This window comes from Schistocerca piceifrons, chromosome 8 (genome assembly GCF_021461385.2).
Source record: "Schistocerca piceifrons isolate TAMUIC-IGC-003096 chromosome 8, iqSchPice1.1, whole genome shotgun sequence".
In the NCBI taxonomy this organism is placed as follows: Eukaryota; Metazoa; Arthropoda; class Insecta; order Orthoptera; family Acrididae; genus Schistocerca; species Schistocerca piceifrons.
The window spans coordinates 209,198,856-209,214,322 of NC_060145.1; the positions used below are offsets into that span (position 1 = coordinate 209,198,856).

Here is a 15,467-nt window from a genome sequence, read left to right on the forward strand (position 1 = left end):
ATTGATAATTTAAAAATACAATGTTCCATTTAAATTGCCCCTAAAAACAAGTTCTGATTGAGCCAGAATGCCCATGTGTTTTAGAAGAGTAGGTTTTTAATTTTTTTCTTCATCTCATATTTATTGAAAGTGCATGTTTCCTTTGTAAATGTTCTTTTATTATTTCTATTGCAGCACTGGTATTCATCAGTATCATGTTTTACATATGATTACAAAGTTATACACCAGTGTTATTTCCAAGTTTAAAATGAGTGCTGGTTGATTGTTTGATTCACCTTGAATGAGAATGAGAAGTCAGAAGCTGTTCTAGTGCACTTACACCTTTTAGAAAATGCACATTGTTGATCTATTCTTCTGTAAGACACACGTGGTCTTGTATTACACTGTGTAGAGATCTCTTTAATAATCCCACGTGAAATGCTTGGTTGTTGTTTAATACTGCTCAATAATCAACTTGTAAAAAGTTCTGTAAGAATGAAATTTAATTACTGTAATGGAAGTCATTGAAAGTTTTTATTGGCAGTTATTAATTCTGTGCTATAAATATAACTTTTTAAAAAATGAAAGAAAATCATTTTAAAATAATTTTTTGCTGCAGTGGTGACAAGAACTTCCTAGAGCATCCTGACAAAACATTAAAACATATATCATTAATTACCAAATAAAATCATGCGCTAACAATGGTTTGAATAAAGAAATATTTTGCAGTTGTAAATATTTCTGCCAGTGCAGAACAATTTACTTCTTTTATTGATGCTCAGCTGGGTTCTTCAAAATACATAAAGCTTACTCAGAATGCTTGACAGCTAATTAACAACTGTATGGAAAAGATAGGTTGCAGTTCATCACATAGAGGGGTATTGAGTTGCTGACATTCACAATGGGAAAGAATCTTAGAAATATTCAGCTTTTGGACTAAGTCCTTCATCAGACATAGAAAATTCACATTCGTTCACACAAGCAGAAGTCACACTACACAACCACTGCCTCCAGGCACTAAGGCCAAATCAGGTAACCAGACCTCAGCATCAGGGGCAGCAGTGGCCTTGTGCATATGAGCTGTGCTTGTGTGAGTGTGCGTGATTTTGGTATATTCAATGAAGGATGTAGTCCAGAAGCTGAGTATGTCCAGTGTTCTTTTCATTGTTCCTGACTGCAACTAAATGCCTCCTCTACATATTTGGTGAATTGCCATGTGGTTGTAATTGCATCCTGGATTTTCCATTGTTTGACACATAAATAAGGGTTTTAGTTAATAATGTATGTTCCTAACACACTTATTTTGAAAGAGTGGGTTCAGTAACATAACTGCTTGACCAGAAACTTTGGAGGAAAGTAAACATGATGTAATCTATCACTTGCATGATGATGTTCCTCTGACCATTGAGATGTGAATAAAGAGAATGAAGATTTCTTTCTCTCATTCTTCTTCAGACATCACATGCCAGCCCTTTAAATTGGAATTCTGTGAATTCATTTTTATTGAAAATAGTGACTTCAAACTAACAAATTAAAAGGCAATTAAACTTTTTTGACCTGTATAGCACAGTTGCATAAGCATAACTTGAACTTGCAATACACTATTATTTAAGCTAAAATCATTTGGAGTTCTGCACCTGTAGATTCAAACACAAACTGCACCTTTGTGTGTGATGACAGTTAGACACACTGCATGCTAGATGATTTTACTCACTGGCACAATATTTACAAGATTACAGAACTTGTTTCGTGAGTGGGTGATAAGCGTGCTAGGCAGTGGCTAACAATTCACCCATACATTTCTGTGGGAACCGTGCTACACTGAAGTGTTTGTCATTGGTGAGCCAGCAGAGCGCGGATCCTTGCTCTCCTCAGGTCTGCCCGACCCTCCGGTTGACATCCAAGTGGAGCCAGGCCCTCAGGATGGAACCCTGCTAGTCACCTGGCTCCCTGTTACGATCAACACAACAGCTCCGGTCACAGGCTATGCAGTCTATGCCGATGGCAAGAAAGTCACTGATGTTGACAGCCCAACAGGTCAGTATTGTTCAGAGCTTTTATGTGTTAAATAAAATTATTATTGAGGCTTACTATATATATATTCTGCTCATGCATATACTAGAAGTTTCATTATGAAAAAGGACATCCTGTTAGAAATACACTCCTGGAAATTGAAATAAGAACACCGTGAATTCATTGTCCCAGGAAGGGGAAACTTTATTGACACATTCCTGGGATCAGATACATCACATGATCACACTGACAGAACCACAGGCACATAGACACAGGCAACAGAGCATGCACAATGTCGGTACTAGTACAGTGTATATCCACCTTTTGCAGCAATGCAGGCTGCCATTCTCCCATGGAGACGATCATAGAGATGCTGGATGTAGTACTGTGGAACGGCTTGCCATGCCATTTCCACCTGGCGCTTCAGTTGGACCAGCGTTCGTGCTGGACGTGCAGACCGCGTGAGACGATGCTTCATCCAGTCCCAAACATGCTCAATGGGGGACAGATCCGGAGATCTTGCTGGCCAGGGTAGTTGACTTACACCTTCTAGAGCTCGTTGGGTGGCACGGGATACATGCGGACGTGCATTGTCCTGTTGGAACAGCAAGTTCCCTTGCCGGTCTAGGAATGGTAGAACGATGGGTTCGATGACGGTTTGGATGTACCGTGCACTATTCAGTGTCCCCTCGACGATCACCAGTGGTGTACGGCCAGTGTAGGAGATCGCTCCCCACACCATGATGCCGGGTGTTGGCCCTGTGTGCCTCGGTCGTATGCAGTCCTGATTGTGGCGCTCACCTGCATGGCGCCAAACACGCATACGACCATCATTGGCACCAAGGCAGAAGCGACTCTCATCGCTGAAGACGACACGTCTCCATTCGTCCCTCCATTCATGCCTGTCGCGACACCACTGGAGGCGGGCTGCACGATGTTGGGGCGTGAGCGGAAGACGGCATAACGGTGTGCGGGACCGTAGCCCAGCTTCATGGAGACGGTTGCGAATGGTCCTCGCCGATACCCCAGGAGCAACAGTGTCCCTAATTTGCTGGGAAGTGGCGGTGCGGTCCCCTACGGCACTGCGTAGGATCCTACGGTCTTGGCGTGCATCCGTGCATCGCTGCGGTCCGGTCTCAAGTCGACAGGCACGTGCACCTTCCGCCGACCACTGGCGACAACATCGATGTCCTGTGGAGACCTCACGCCCCACGTGTTGAGCAATTCGGCGGTACGTCCACCCGGCCTCCCACATGCCCACTATACGCCCTCGCTCAAAGTCCGTCAACTGCACATACGGTTCATGTCCATGCTGTCGCGGCATGCTACCAGTGTTAAAGACTGCGATGGAGCTCCGTATGCCACGGCAAACTGGCTGACACTGACGGCGGCGGTGCACAAATGCTGCGCAGCTAGTGCCATTCGACGGCCAACATCGCGGTTCCTGGTGTGTCCACTGTGCCGTGCGCGTGATCATTGCTTGTACAGCCCTCTCGCAGTGTCCGGAGCAAGTATGGTGGGTCTGACACACCGGTGTCAATGTGTTCTTTTTTCCATTTCCAGGAGTGTATATTGCTTCATTATTTCTGGGTCAGAGTCTTTTTCAAAGTCCATCAGGTTTGTTAACATAAAACTTTCAGTATTACTTATTTCTTATACTGTGTTATGTATGTTTCAACAGCAAGACTACAATAATTAATTTTATAGTAATTATATTTAAATAGTTGCTTCTTATGGTTTTGTTTTCCTTTCACATGTCTATTAATTATAGAAACAATAGTGTCAAATTTAGACCTTTCTGCTCCATTCATTGTGAAACAAATAACATTTCTTATATGCAACATCTGTGTCACAAATGTGAAGGTTTGCTGTAATACAGCTTCAAAATGATAACTTTGCTTGCTTTCTGCCCCTCCACCCTGTTCTCCCCAATCTCACTAGTATGTTACTTCATTTATGCTCATTACTGCATAATTAGAATATTCAATAAAATTTCACCTTAATCATTTACACTGATTAGCCCAAACATTATGACCACCTGTGTGAAGCTTGTTTGTCCATCTTTGGAATGAAATACCTCACTGATTCTGCATATCAGGGATCCGACAGTTTATTTCATAGATGTCTACACACAGGTCATGTAATTCATGCAAATAATGGGCCATTGTTTTGTGTATGCAGTGATTGTGCCCAATAGCTACCCAGGTGGGTTCCATTGGATGTACATCAAGCAAATTTGGTTGCTGAGACATCAAAGTGAGTTCATTGCCATGCTCCACAAATCACTGTAGTATAGTTCTGGCTCTGAGATATTGACAGTTATACTGCTGAAAGATGACATCACTGTCAAGGAAGAGAGCAAACATGAAGGGATGCAGGTGGTTCCAAGCTGTCAGCATGTCTTCGATTACTACCACAGCTCCCATGTAAGCACGGGAGAATGTCTCCTCCCATTCAAGCACAGGAGAATGTCTCCCATAGCATAAGAGTGGTCTCACCAGCCTGTATCTGTTGCAAACTGCACACATTGATCTGCTGCTGACCTTGATGATGGCCTTTGTGAAGACGACAAGATGACCTAGTGTGATTCACATGAAGAACCAAAACATTTCCATTTATTAATGGTTGAATCCCAATGGTCCCCTGCTCACTGCGGTTGGTGATGTTGTTGGGTCAACAAGTGAACGTGTAGAAGTGGCCTGCTGCAGAGCTCAGTGTTCAACAGTGTACAATGAACAGTGCACTCCAAAACACTTGTGTGTGAATCAACGTTGTTCTCTTTTGGCAGATACACCATGGCACCATCTATCCTACTTTACAAAGCAGACAAGCCTCTGAACCCCACATTCTGTGAAGAGTTGTGGACATTCAACTGTTTAGTGCCTAATGGTAGTTTCACTGCTCTACCTTTTTCCATAGATGCTCATAACAGTAACATGTGAATGTTTGACCAGCTTCACCATTTTCAAGATACTCGCTCACAGGCTCTGTGTAATAAGAATCTGCCCTTTGCCAAAGTCACTTATGTCAGTGGATTTCTCCCTTTGCAGCCCATGTCTTCACTATGGTGATCCCACATCTGTATCTGCTCTGCCTGAATACTTTTGTTATTGCATCATGTGCCCACAATGCCACCAGGCGCCATCAAACTTCATGGTGGGCAGTGGTCATAACGTTTTGGCTAGTTAAATAGTTATATGTCTTGTTGCTCTGTTTCTGCCACTTGTATCTCAGGTTCATATTCTGGTTATTACCTTCCATTGAGTACTTCTATTTGAGACAGTCTCTTTGTGTAAGTACATATTTGTAACTTCTATAAATATTCAAAATGAAATTAAAAATAAATTATCATAATATTTGCAACAAAAGATAAGTGTGTACTTACTAGGCAACAAGACAGGGATAAGTAAACCAGAGTGAAAAACTCAGAATTTAAAAATACAACTGAATCTGGTGCTTCTTGCATTTTCTGTATTCCTTCACCCTAATAAATGTATGTAGCATGTTAGAAAAACAATTAGATACAGATACTGAAAGAGAGGAAAAATCACTCTTTACTCTCAGTTTTTCTAAGAGATAGAGTACGGGAAACTTGTACCATGTTTCCTCTGTGGCCCCGCTCATATATTTCCAAGATTTTCCCGTGTACACTGTGATTATTCAAACCCACAACTAGCCATCCTGATTTAGGTTTTCTGTGATTTCCCTAAATCACTTCAGGTAATTACTGGGATGGTTCCTTTGTAAGGTCATGGCAGACTTCCTTCCCCCTCCTTCCCTAATCCAGTGGGGCTGTTTGATCCCCTCCCCCAAACCAATGAACAACCCATGGACACTGCAAAAGTCTTGCTGGGAAGGCCTTACACACCCTGTATACAGTCCCACTATCACCCCATGCATTTTCCATATTTTTGGATCCATGAAGAAATACATTCAAAATACATTCTTGCTTATGAGATGAAGGCAGAGCTCACCATCTGTAGCTTCATTGACAGCACTGATTGTGAACTTGTGATACAGAGCCGAGTGGAGGGTCTGAATCAGAGGTGCAGATGGTTCTGCAACCACATAGGCTGTAGATTCCTTGACATGTGCCACGGAGTGATGCGGTATCAGGTCTCGCTTAATAGGTCAGGATTCCTCTGCACTGCATAGTAGGTCAGGGGCCCTCCACACACAGTAGGTGACTACATATGAAGCAGAGGCTGCATGGAGTGGACTCGGTAGTTTTTTGTGTCAGAGGGTCTTGTGAAATAACAAAAACAGTTTCAATCTCAGGGGGGGTTCAGGCCAAACATAGGATGAGTATTGATGTAGGAACCATTTGTAATATAGTAGTTATCTGTTGTAGCTATGTTGGGAAAGAACTAGAGCTCCGGGCATTATGAGAAAGTCCTGAAGCTCGGATTGTTGTAAGTACTGAAAGCTGGCTAAAGCCAGAGATAAGTTCAACAGAAATTTTTGCTACAAACCTTATGATGTTCAGGAAGGATAGATTAAATACAGTTGGTGATGACAAATTTGTTGCTGTTTTAAGTAGTCTATCTTGTATAAAAACTGAGAGTGATAGGTCTATTGAGTAATTAATGATGAAAGCTGTACTGAAAAACCAAAATTAATAATTGTTTCCTTTTACTAACTTCCCGAATCAGATAATACAGTTGCCAAACAATTCAAAGAAGATTTGAGTCTCATTTCAAATAGCATCCCACTCATACAGTTATATTTGGTGGTGCCTTTTATCTACCCTTGATATGTTGGCAAAAATAGACTTTCAAAGTCTGTGGTAGCATAAAAAGTCATTCGAAAGCATATGAAATGCTTTCTCCAAAAAATATTTGGAACAATTAGTTCAGGAAGCCACTAGCTGTGAAAATGTAATTGACCTCTCAGCAACAAATAGTCCCAAGCAAATTGGGGGCTTCATGATGGATACAGTAATTAGTGAGCACAATGTCATTGTAGCAAGACTGAATACTGTAACATCTAAAACCACAAAAAATAAACAAAATGTGTATATATTTCAAAAAGCAGATAAAAATCCACATGACACCTTCTATGAAACTGCTTCCACTCCTTGAAAACTAACTGTGCAAGCATAGGTCAGATGTGGCTTGAATTCAGAGAAATGGTGTCAACAGTAATGGAAAGATTTATACCAAATAAATGCATAAGAGAAAGAGCTGACCCAAGCAGGTGAAACACTGTTGCCGAAGTAAGGAGAAAAGCATGTCAAATTTAAAGACCACAAAGCCCACAAAGTTAGCAAAGTTTTGCAAAGCATGAAATGTAGCACGAATTTCAATGCAAGATGTTTTTAATAGTTTCCTCATCGAAACTCAGTTTCAAAATCTCATAGAAAATCCAAAGAGATTCTGATTGTATGTGAAGTACATCAGTGGCAAGACACAACCAACACCTTAGCTTTGTGATAGCCAATTAGTGCCACTATAACAGAATTACTAAAAAGGTTTTCTGAAATTCCTTCTACCAATGTGAGTAATTTGGAACTAGATATTCTCAGAGTAGCTAAAATGATACCCTTAAATGTGTGAGGGGAGGGAAGCATTTTAATTACCACTGGCGCTGAGTGAAATTAAAATATACAATTTATGTAGGTCTTCCTATAATTGGACAGTGGTAATAGTGAATTCTCAATCATAACATCAGAGCAACTGAATAGTTTGGGCCTCCACCATTCACAAGTACGAAGACGAGTAAAATCTTAAAAATTTTAACCACAGTTAATGAAAGTTCAGATAATAACTTAGCTGCTCCATATGATGAGGTACTCAACTTTAATATCCTCAGGGGTTGTTGCTTCAGAAAGTCCGAGTGTTTGGCGATGCTGATGTACTAATTTTTAAATAAAACACAGAGTATATCACTTTTCTTGTCTTATATTGTGACCGATTAGCATGTACATTGTTGGAATATACATTTCTCATCTGACAGCCTCTGAAAGAGACTCACACAAACAACTTCTGAAAGACAATAATGCAGACTCGATGACTGACTGACAGACTAACTCTCTCTTCCCTCTCTTTTTATATAAAACTAAACAGTTGAATACATTGTTAAATGTAAGATTTACAAAATAAAAGTTAAATGTCATGAGATTTTTGTAGTTAATTACATTAAATAAATGGGCCACATATTGCCCTACATGTTCTGATATACAGTTTGCAAACGTTTACTTAATTTCATATACAATTTCAATGAATTTCACAGTACAACAATTTAAATCACATTTTAGCTAGTTGTAAACAAATCACTTTCAATAAGATATAGTTCACAGCATTTTTGGTGTGCTCTCAAGTAGAGCTATCGTTTTACATAATCATATGAATAAACATGATAACTTTTCAGAAATAGGGGAGAAATAAATTTTCAAGAGTATGTGGTGCAGTGTGGCTGCACAGTTCATATCACAAAACTTCAAAGTTGAATTATTATATGTGGTGCAGTGTGGCTGCACAGTTCATATCACAAAACTTCAAAGTTGAATTATTAACAAATGGCCCAGTCCCCTTTGTTGCTAATATAAATCAGGTAGCATATTAATGTGAATATTAATCTGAGATAGTAAACTCATTTGTGCTAATTTTTCAAAGGACAGTTTACTGTTGGATTTGGGTAGAGACATAACAAAATAAAGTCCTTAAAGTTAAAAAAACTTGAGCTAAAATGACCTCTTCAGAATATGTTGACATGAGGAAGGAATTTCAAACAGGGACAGAGAGGTAGTCCTATTTCATAGCAAAGCAACTTAAATTACTACTAATTAGATTCCTTTCAGAGTCTGCTGATATAATAGATCTGTTCTTAACAGTAATGTTACAATCTCTGGTTTGATGATAGATCCTCAACTAAACACTGTAACATTATGCAGGTCACACCAGTATTCAGGGAAGGAATTAGGAGTAATACGATGAATTACAGACTCGTATCACTGATGTCGATTGGCAGTAAAATTTTGAAACATACGCTGTGTTTGAATATTATGAATTACCTCAATGAAAATAATCTATTGACACATAGTCAGCATGGATTCAAAAAATATTGTTTTTGTGAAATACCCTTAGCTCTTTATTCACACAAAGTAAAAAATACTATCAACAGAGGATCTCAGCGTGGTTCCATATTTCTGGATACCCAAAGGGCTTTTGATACCATTCCTCACAAGCAACTTCTAATTAGATTGTGTGCCTATGGAGTATCTTCTTATTTGTGCAACTGGGATCATGATTTCCTGTCAGAAAGGTCACACTTTGTAGTAGTTGATGGGAAGTCATCAGGTCAAACAGAGGTGATAACCAGCGTTCCCGAAGGAAGTGTTATAGCCCCTCTATTGTTTATAATCTATATAAGTGAATTAGGATACAATCTGAGCAGCCATCATAGAGTTTTGCAGTTGATTCTGTTGTTGTGGCTGTGCCCTCTTGTAATGTTTTGTGGCTCCTGGTTGGATGAGGAGACGGTGGTATGATAGGTGGATGGCCAGCTTCCCCTCACTTCAACACAAAATGCGCACATGGTGAAAATAAACTTTATTACAGGAACCAATTGAGTACTTAACTTCAGTGCTGTCCAGTCTGAAGTTCTGTGGTTAACAACAATCAGATAACATTTACTAATTCTTAAATCTTGGACGTGTCCATATCACAACCATGTACAGTGATTAACATTCCCTCACACTAAGGTGCAAGACGATGACTGTCACTGCAGAAGATTAGAGCACAGTGCGACGTATTGAGGTGCATTGTGAACTGAGTCCCAATGTGATCTACTGAGGTACTGAGATTGAGACAGCTCAGTCGGTGGCAGCGGCCTATATGCACGCTGCCCAGGGGGCATTATCGGCACATAGCCTGGGGGCTTGTCTTGGTTTTATTTTGTCACATACGCACTTAGTTCAACACCTACTATAGAATGTTTCCTATTGGTGACTGGTGTGCTGGCAAAGGCATACACCAGCACATTCCTCTCCCCCAAAATGCCACACTCTTGTCATGTACTAGAGGTGCAAATGACAATGAGGGGAGAGGCAGGAACCTGGACATAGAGATGAGCTGGGAACCATAACTGTGGAGAACCATACCCTGATATCTGGCTTGCGAGAGCAGAGGAACATCCTCCTGAAAACACTGCTCAGGATACACTTCCAGTCCCTAGGCAGCTCCTGGGGAAATGACGGCGACGACAATGGAGGGTCCATGTCCATTGAGTTGGAGAGCAGCAACAGTGGAGACAAGGGCGCTCTCTCCATTGGATCATCCTGGGGTGCCGTGGCGGCACTAGCGGGCAGATGTGAAGGCCACATGGGCCCATGAGACTGTAAATCTGGGAGAAGAAAGGCAACAGAATCCTGGGGCAAATGACAAAGTGAATTTGATTCTAGAGACAGCACTGCAAACCATCGGGACCTGCGATTAGATACATGTATGTGCCATTGTGTTTCTGGATCTGGCCTCGCTCCCAGTGCTGACATCGGCCAAAAACCATGTAAAGAACAAGATCACATGGTACAAAGTGGCAAAGTGATATTTGTGTACCATCAGTGGTGCTAGACACTGCAGTGACTGGAATAAATGAAGGAGTTTCCCATGGTGGTCGCCATGCAGAAGTTCCACCGGTGATGGTCTGTTGTATGGATGGGAGCATTAGGAGGCAAGAAAGAGTTGTGCTGCCTGTTCCCATGTGTGGGAGGCGTGATGCTTGGCCATCTGTTGTTTAAAAGTGCATACAAAGTGTTCTGCTTCTCCGTTGGACTAAGGGTAAAACAGGGTGCTTGTTAAATGACAAATTCCATTTCATTCACAAAGCTGTTCAAAGTCATGTGATGTGAACTGAGGTCTGTTGCCCATAACAATGACTTAAGGTAATCCCTCAATGCAAAAAAAATTGAGAACAATACATGAATGGTGCTACGTGACATGGTAGCATTCATAGGCACCCCAAATGGGAACTTGCTAAAAGACTCTACACTATGAGCCAACGAGTGCAAAATGATTCTGCCAAGTATATGTGCACTTGTTGCTTTGGGGATTGAGCCTTAGCCTAAGCTGAGAATATCTGTGGATTGACTGTAGTTTTGAAGTACATTGTCATGGATGCTAAGGCCAAACAAGCCAAACAAACCTAAGCCAAAAATATTTGCACATCTCTTGGTTGCAATACAGTAGATTTCACTGACCGAGTGTGAGATTTGTAAGTGGCAGGTAAACTAAACTGTCCAAGTACAGGGATTTCCTGTCCATTGTATGTAGTGAAGTGCATGGTGAGCCTAATTGTTCATACATGGAACAATTAAGCAAAGTTACAGAAGCACCTGTGTCCAATTGAAAGTCAACATGATGTCCAGCAACTTTTAGTGTTACAAATAGTTTGTTGGTGGTGACATGCTGCACTAAGGTGAGATGAGGTCACAACCCATTTAGAACCTGTAGTCGATTTTGAAAACACTGCATTCATAGAATGTGCATGAGACCTGGTGTCGTGAGAGCAGGCAGAATTTACGTTCTTTTGCCATTGCGAGCAAGCTGCCTGGATATGGCCTATCTTTTCATGTGAGTAAACATGTCGCATTATGCAACAGGCAGTGTTGCTGCTTATCGTGAGCTAACCATTGTGGGTTAGACTGCACTAGATTTACAGGCCTGGCTACTTGTTTATTAAGCTGTCTGCGCATCTCTGTGCATGCTAATTGTGACAGCTGAGGGGGCAGTTGCAGGCAAGATGCAACTTGACCCTACAAATTGGGATCTGATCAAATTTATCAGTGGCTATGCCACTGGATCGGAAGTTTTCTAATATTTGCAGCACTTGATAGAGTGAAGTACATGAATACTTGAGAATCTCTTCTCTAATTCTGCTATCAGGGACATTGTAGGTGATCACATTGTGGATCATCATGTCACTATAAACGTTGCCACAATTACACTTGAATTTACACTTCCTAGTAAGACCCTGTAAGTCAGTATACCACTGACAGTATGCCTATTCTGGCTTTTTCTTAAGGCAAAAGAACTGAAATCTGGCTGCTGTGACCTGAATCTGCTGTTCGTAATACTAACTTAATGCACTTACTACTTCATCATAGGAGAGTGCTTTGGGAGATGACCTAGGGAAGAGTTTTTGAATTAATCAAACACAGGGCTTCCTGCGATGGATGCAAACAAATTACAGCAAAATGTGAAAAGACAAATAGAAAACCAATATGAAAAGGCTCTGAAAAGAGAAATAGATTAGTTCTGCAGCTCCCCTTATGTAATATGTGCACCAACAAAAACGAATGAGCAAATAGTATCACTATAACAACAGCTCCCCTGTAGCAAGCGAGAACACCTGAAAAGCAAACAAAACTTGTTGATCAGACTCATTGTCACTTGTTGTGGCTGTGGCCTCTTGCAATGTTTTCTGTTTCCTGGGAGGATGAGGAGGGGGTGGTATGATAGGTGGGTGGCCAGTTTCCTCTCACTACAGCACAAAATGTACACTTAAAATACACTTTGTTACAGGAACCAATTGAGTACTTAACTTTAATTATGTCCAATCTGAAGTTCCATAGTTAACAACAATCAAATAACATACGCTAATATTTGAATCTTGTACATGTTCATATCACAACTATATACAATGACTAATGTTCCCTCACAGCTAGATAAGGTGTGAGGTGATGACTATCACTGTGGAAGACTAGAGCACAATGCAACATATTGAGTGCAATGAGAACTGAGTCCTGATGTGACGTACTGAGGTACTGAGATTGAGACAGCTTGGTCAGCTGCAGTGACCTGTGAACACGGTGCCCTGGGGCGTTTTTGGCATGTAGTCTTGGGGCATGTCTTGGTCTTCTCTTGTCATAGGCTTGTTTAGTTCAGTGCTTACTATACAATGTTTCTTAGTGCTAACTGGTGTTCTTGTGAAAGTGTATGCCAGCGCAGCTGTCATTTACCATCTAATAAAGTCTTCAGAAGATCAAAACTGATTGCAAAATGATTTAGAGAAGATATCTGTATGGTGTGAGGAGCGGCAGTTGACCCTAAATGATGAAAAGTTTTAGGTCATCTACATGAGTAGTAGAAGGAATCCGTTAAATTGGGGTTCCACAATAAATCTCACAAATTTAAATTCTATCAATTCAGCAAAATACCTAGGAATTATAATAATGTAAAACTTAAATTTGAACAGTCACATAGATAATTTAGAGAGGAGGCAAATCAAATACTGCTTTTTATGAGCAGAACACTGAGAAGATGCAACAGGTCTACCATACTTGTCCATCATTTGTTAGAGTGTTGCAGTGCAGTATTGGATCCATACTAGATAGGATTGACTAAGGACTATGAGAAAGTTCAAAGAAGAACAGCTTGTTTTGTATTATTATGAAATAAGGGACAGTTTGTCACAAATATATGTCAGTTGGGGAGACAATCATTATAACATAGTTGTTTTTTATTGGAGCAAGATCTTTTTTGCAAAATTTCAGTCTTTCTTCGCCAACTGGGTAAATATTTTGCTACAGGTTACAATGTTTTAAATAAGCAATTGTTTACAGAGTAGAAGTGTTATCTCAGATAAATTATTTTAGGTTAGGTTTAAAACTTGCTTTGCTAACTGTTAGACATTTAATGTTTAATGGAAACTTCAGATAGAAATATCAACAATGCAGAAAAGACAGATTGCCTCTTACCATAAAGAAGAGACATCAAGTTGCAGACAGGCACAATTAAAAGACACTTATGTGAAGTTTATTATGGTATATTGATAATTTTTACTTATGGACCGTCTGACAGCAACTGAATAAAACACAATTTTAGTGCCATACGCGTTTCACCTTTATTTTCTGCAAGGCATCATCAGTGGCAGGTTGCGTTGACAATTTCTTACATATTACGCTCCTGTTGCATTTTATGTGTTGTTCTTCTTCCTATGAACGCCAATTTGCGATTTTTTTCCACATTCGACAGCACTGTGAACTGAATGCTTGTTTTAATGCAATGAAAACATAGCATTAAAACAAGCATTCAGTTCACAGTGCTGTCGGATGTGGAAAAAAACCGTAAATTGGCATTCATAAGAAGAAGAACAACACATAAAATGCAACAGGAGCGTAATATGTAAGAAATTGTCAACGCAACCTGCCACTGATGATGCCTTGCAGAAAATAAAGGTGAAACGCGTATGGCACTAAAATTGTGTTTTATTCAGTTGCTGTCAGATGGTCCATAAGTAAAAATTATCAATATGCCGTAATATTACATGCAACTGAGGAAGACAGGACTACAAAAAGTTGACTTATGTGAAGCTTTTGGCCACAGTCTTCATCAGTAAAAGAGAGACACATACCATTCACACACACACACACACACACACACACAAACAAGCATACCTCACGCACACATGATTGCCAATTCCAGTATTCTGGCCCTAGATGATGGAGTTGGTGGTTGTGTGCTTGCTTGTGTGTTTGAATAGTGTGTGACTCTCTTTTACTGATGAAGGCTGTGGCCAAAGCCTTATATAAGTGTCTTTTAATTGTGCCTGCCTGCAGCTTGACATGTCTTCTTTATGGTTTTATGGTAAATGGCAATCAGTCTTTTCCTACATTGTAGACATTTAACATCATCGGGTAAATGATGAAAATTTTTTGTTGCTGCATGTAGAATAGTGGGGAATAAAGGTCATTTTTTTCTCTAGTGTTGTAGGTACGGATATATCTATTCTTATAAAATTGTGCTGGATTATTCATGATGGATTTTGTTAACAAATATGTGTATTGTCACAATGATGTTGAATTCCTAGCTTCTTATAGAGGTACCTACATGACAACTGCAGGTGAACACCGCACATTATTCATACTGTTCAGCTTTGTGCTAGCAATATTTTCTTTCTAAGTGATGAGTTAGTCCAGAAAATTACTCCTTAAGGCATTATTGTGTGGAAATACGAAAAATATGTCAGGAGGCTGATTTGTTTGTTTTCAAGAGTATCAATTGTACCAAGAGCAAAAATAGTTGAACATAATTGTTTGAGAAGCACAGTAATGCAATGGTCATTCAATAAGTATTGCAACACTTTTTTTAAGCAAGTTTATTTTATTCGGGATTCCATTACACCATATTGTTCCCCATTCATTTGGATACAAAACCCTGTTTTTCAACATAGTCTCCATTCACGGTGATAAACACACACCACTTTATTGGGAGAGCCTGTATGCCTGCATGGCACCACTCTATCAGTCAACATTGGAGGCAATGTCTTCCTGCATCAATAACCTCCTCATCATCTACATTCTGCTTCCAGTAGAGTGCATCCTTCATTGGACCAAACAGATGGAAGTCAGAAGTTGCAAGAGCTTGGCTGTAGGGTGGATGAGGAAGATCAGTACAATGAAGTTTTGTGAGCCCCTCTTGGGTGTGCAGATTAGTGTGAGGCTTTGCATTGTAATGGAGAAGCAGTGAGGTATTTGA

General features: G+C 40.2%; 1 protein-coding gene across 1 annotated transcript in view; it reads left to right on the forward strand.

Annotated features, from left to right (window-relative positions):
• Positions 1 to 2,051, forward strand: part of LOC124712216 (RIMS-binding protein 2-like) — a 384,205-nt gene extending 382,154 nt beyond the window's left edge. The window contains exon 9 of the mRNA XM_047242511.1: positions 1,855 to 2,051. Within this exon, the coding sequence (XP_047098467.1) occupies positions 1,855 to 2,051 (197 nt within the window). The remainder of the gene's footprint in view (positions 1 to 1,854) is intronic.
• Positions 2,052 to 15,467: the final 13,416 nt, after the last annotated feature.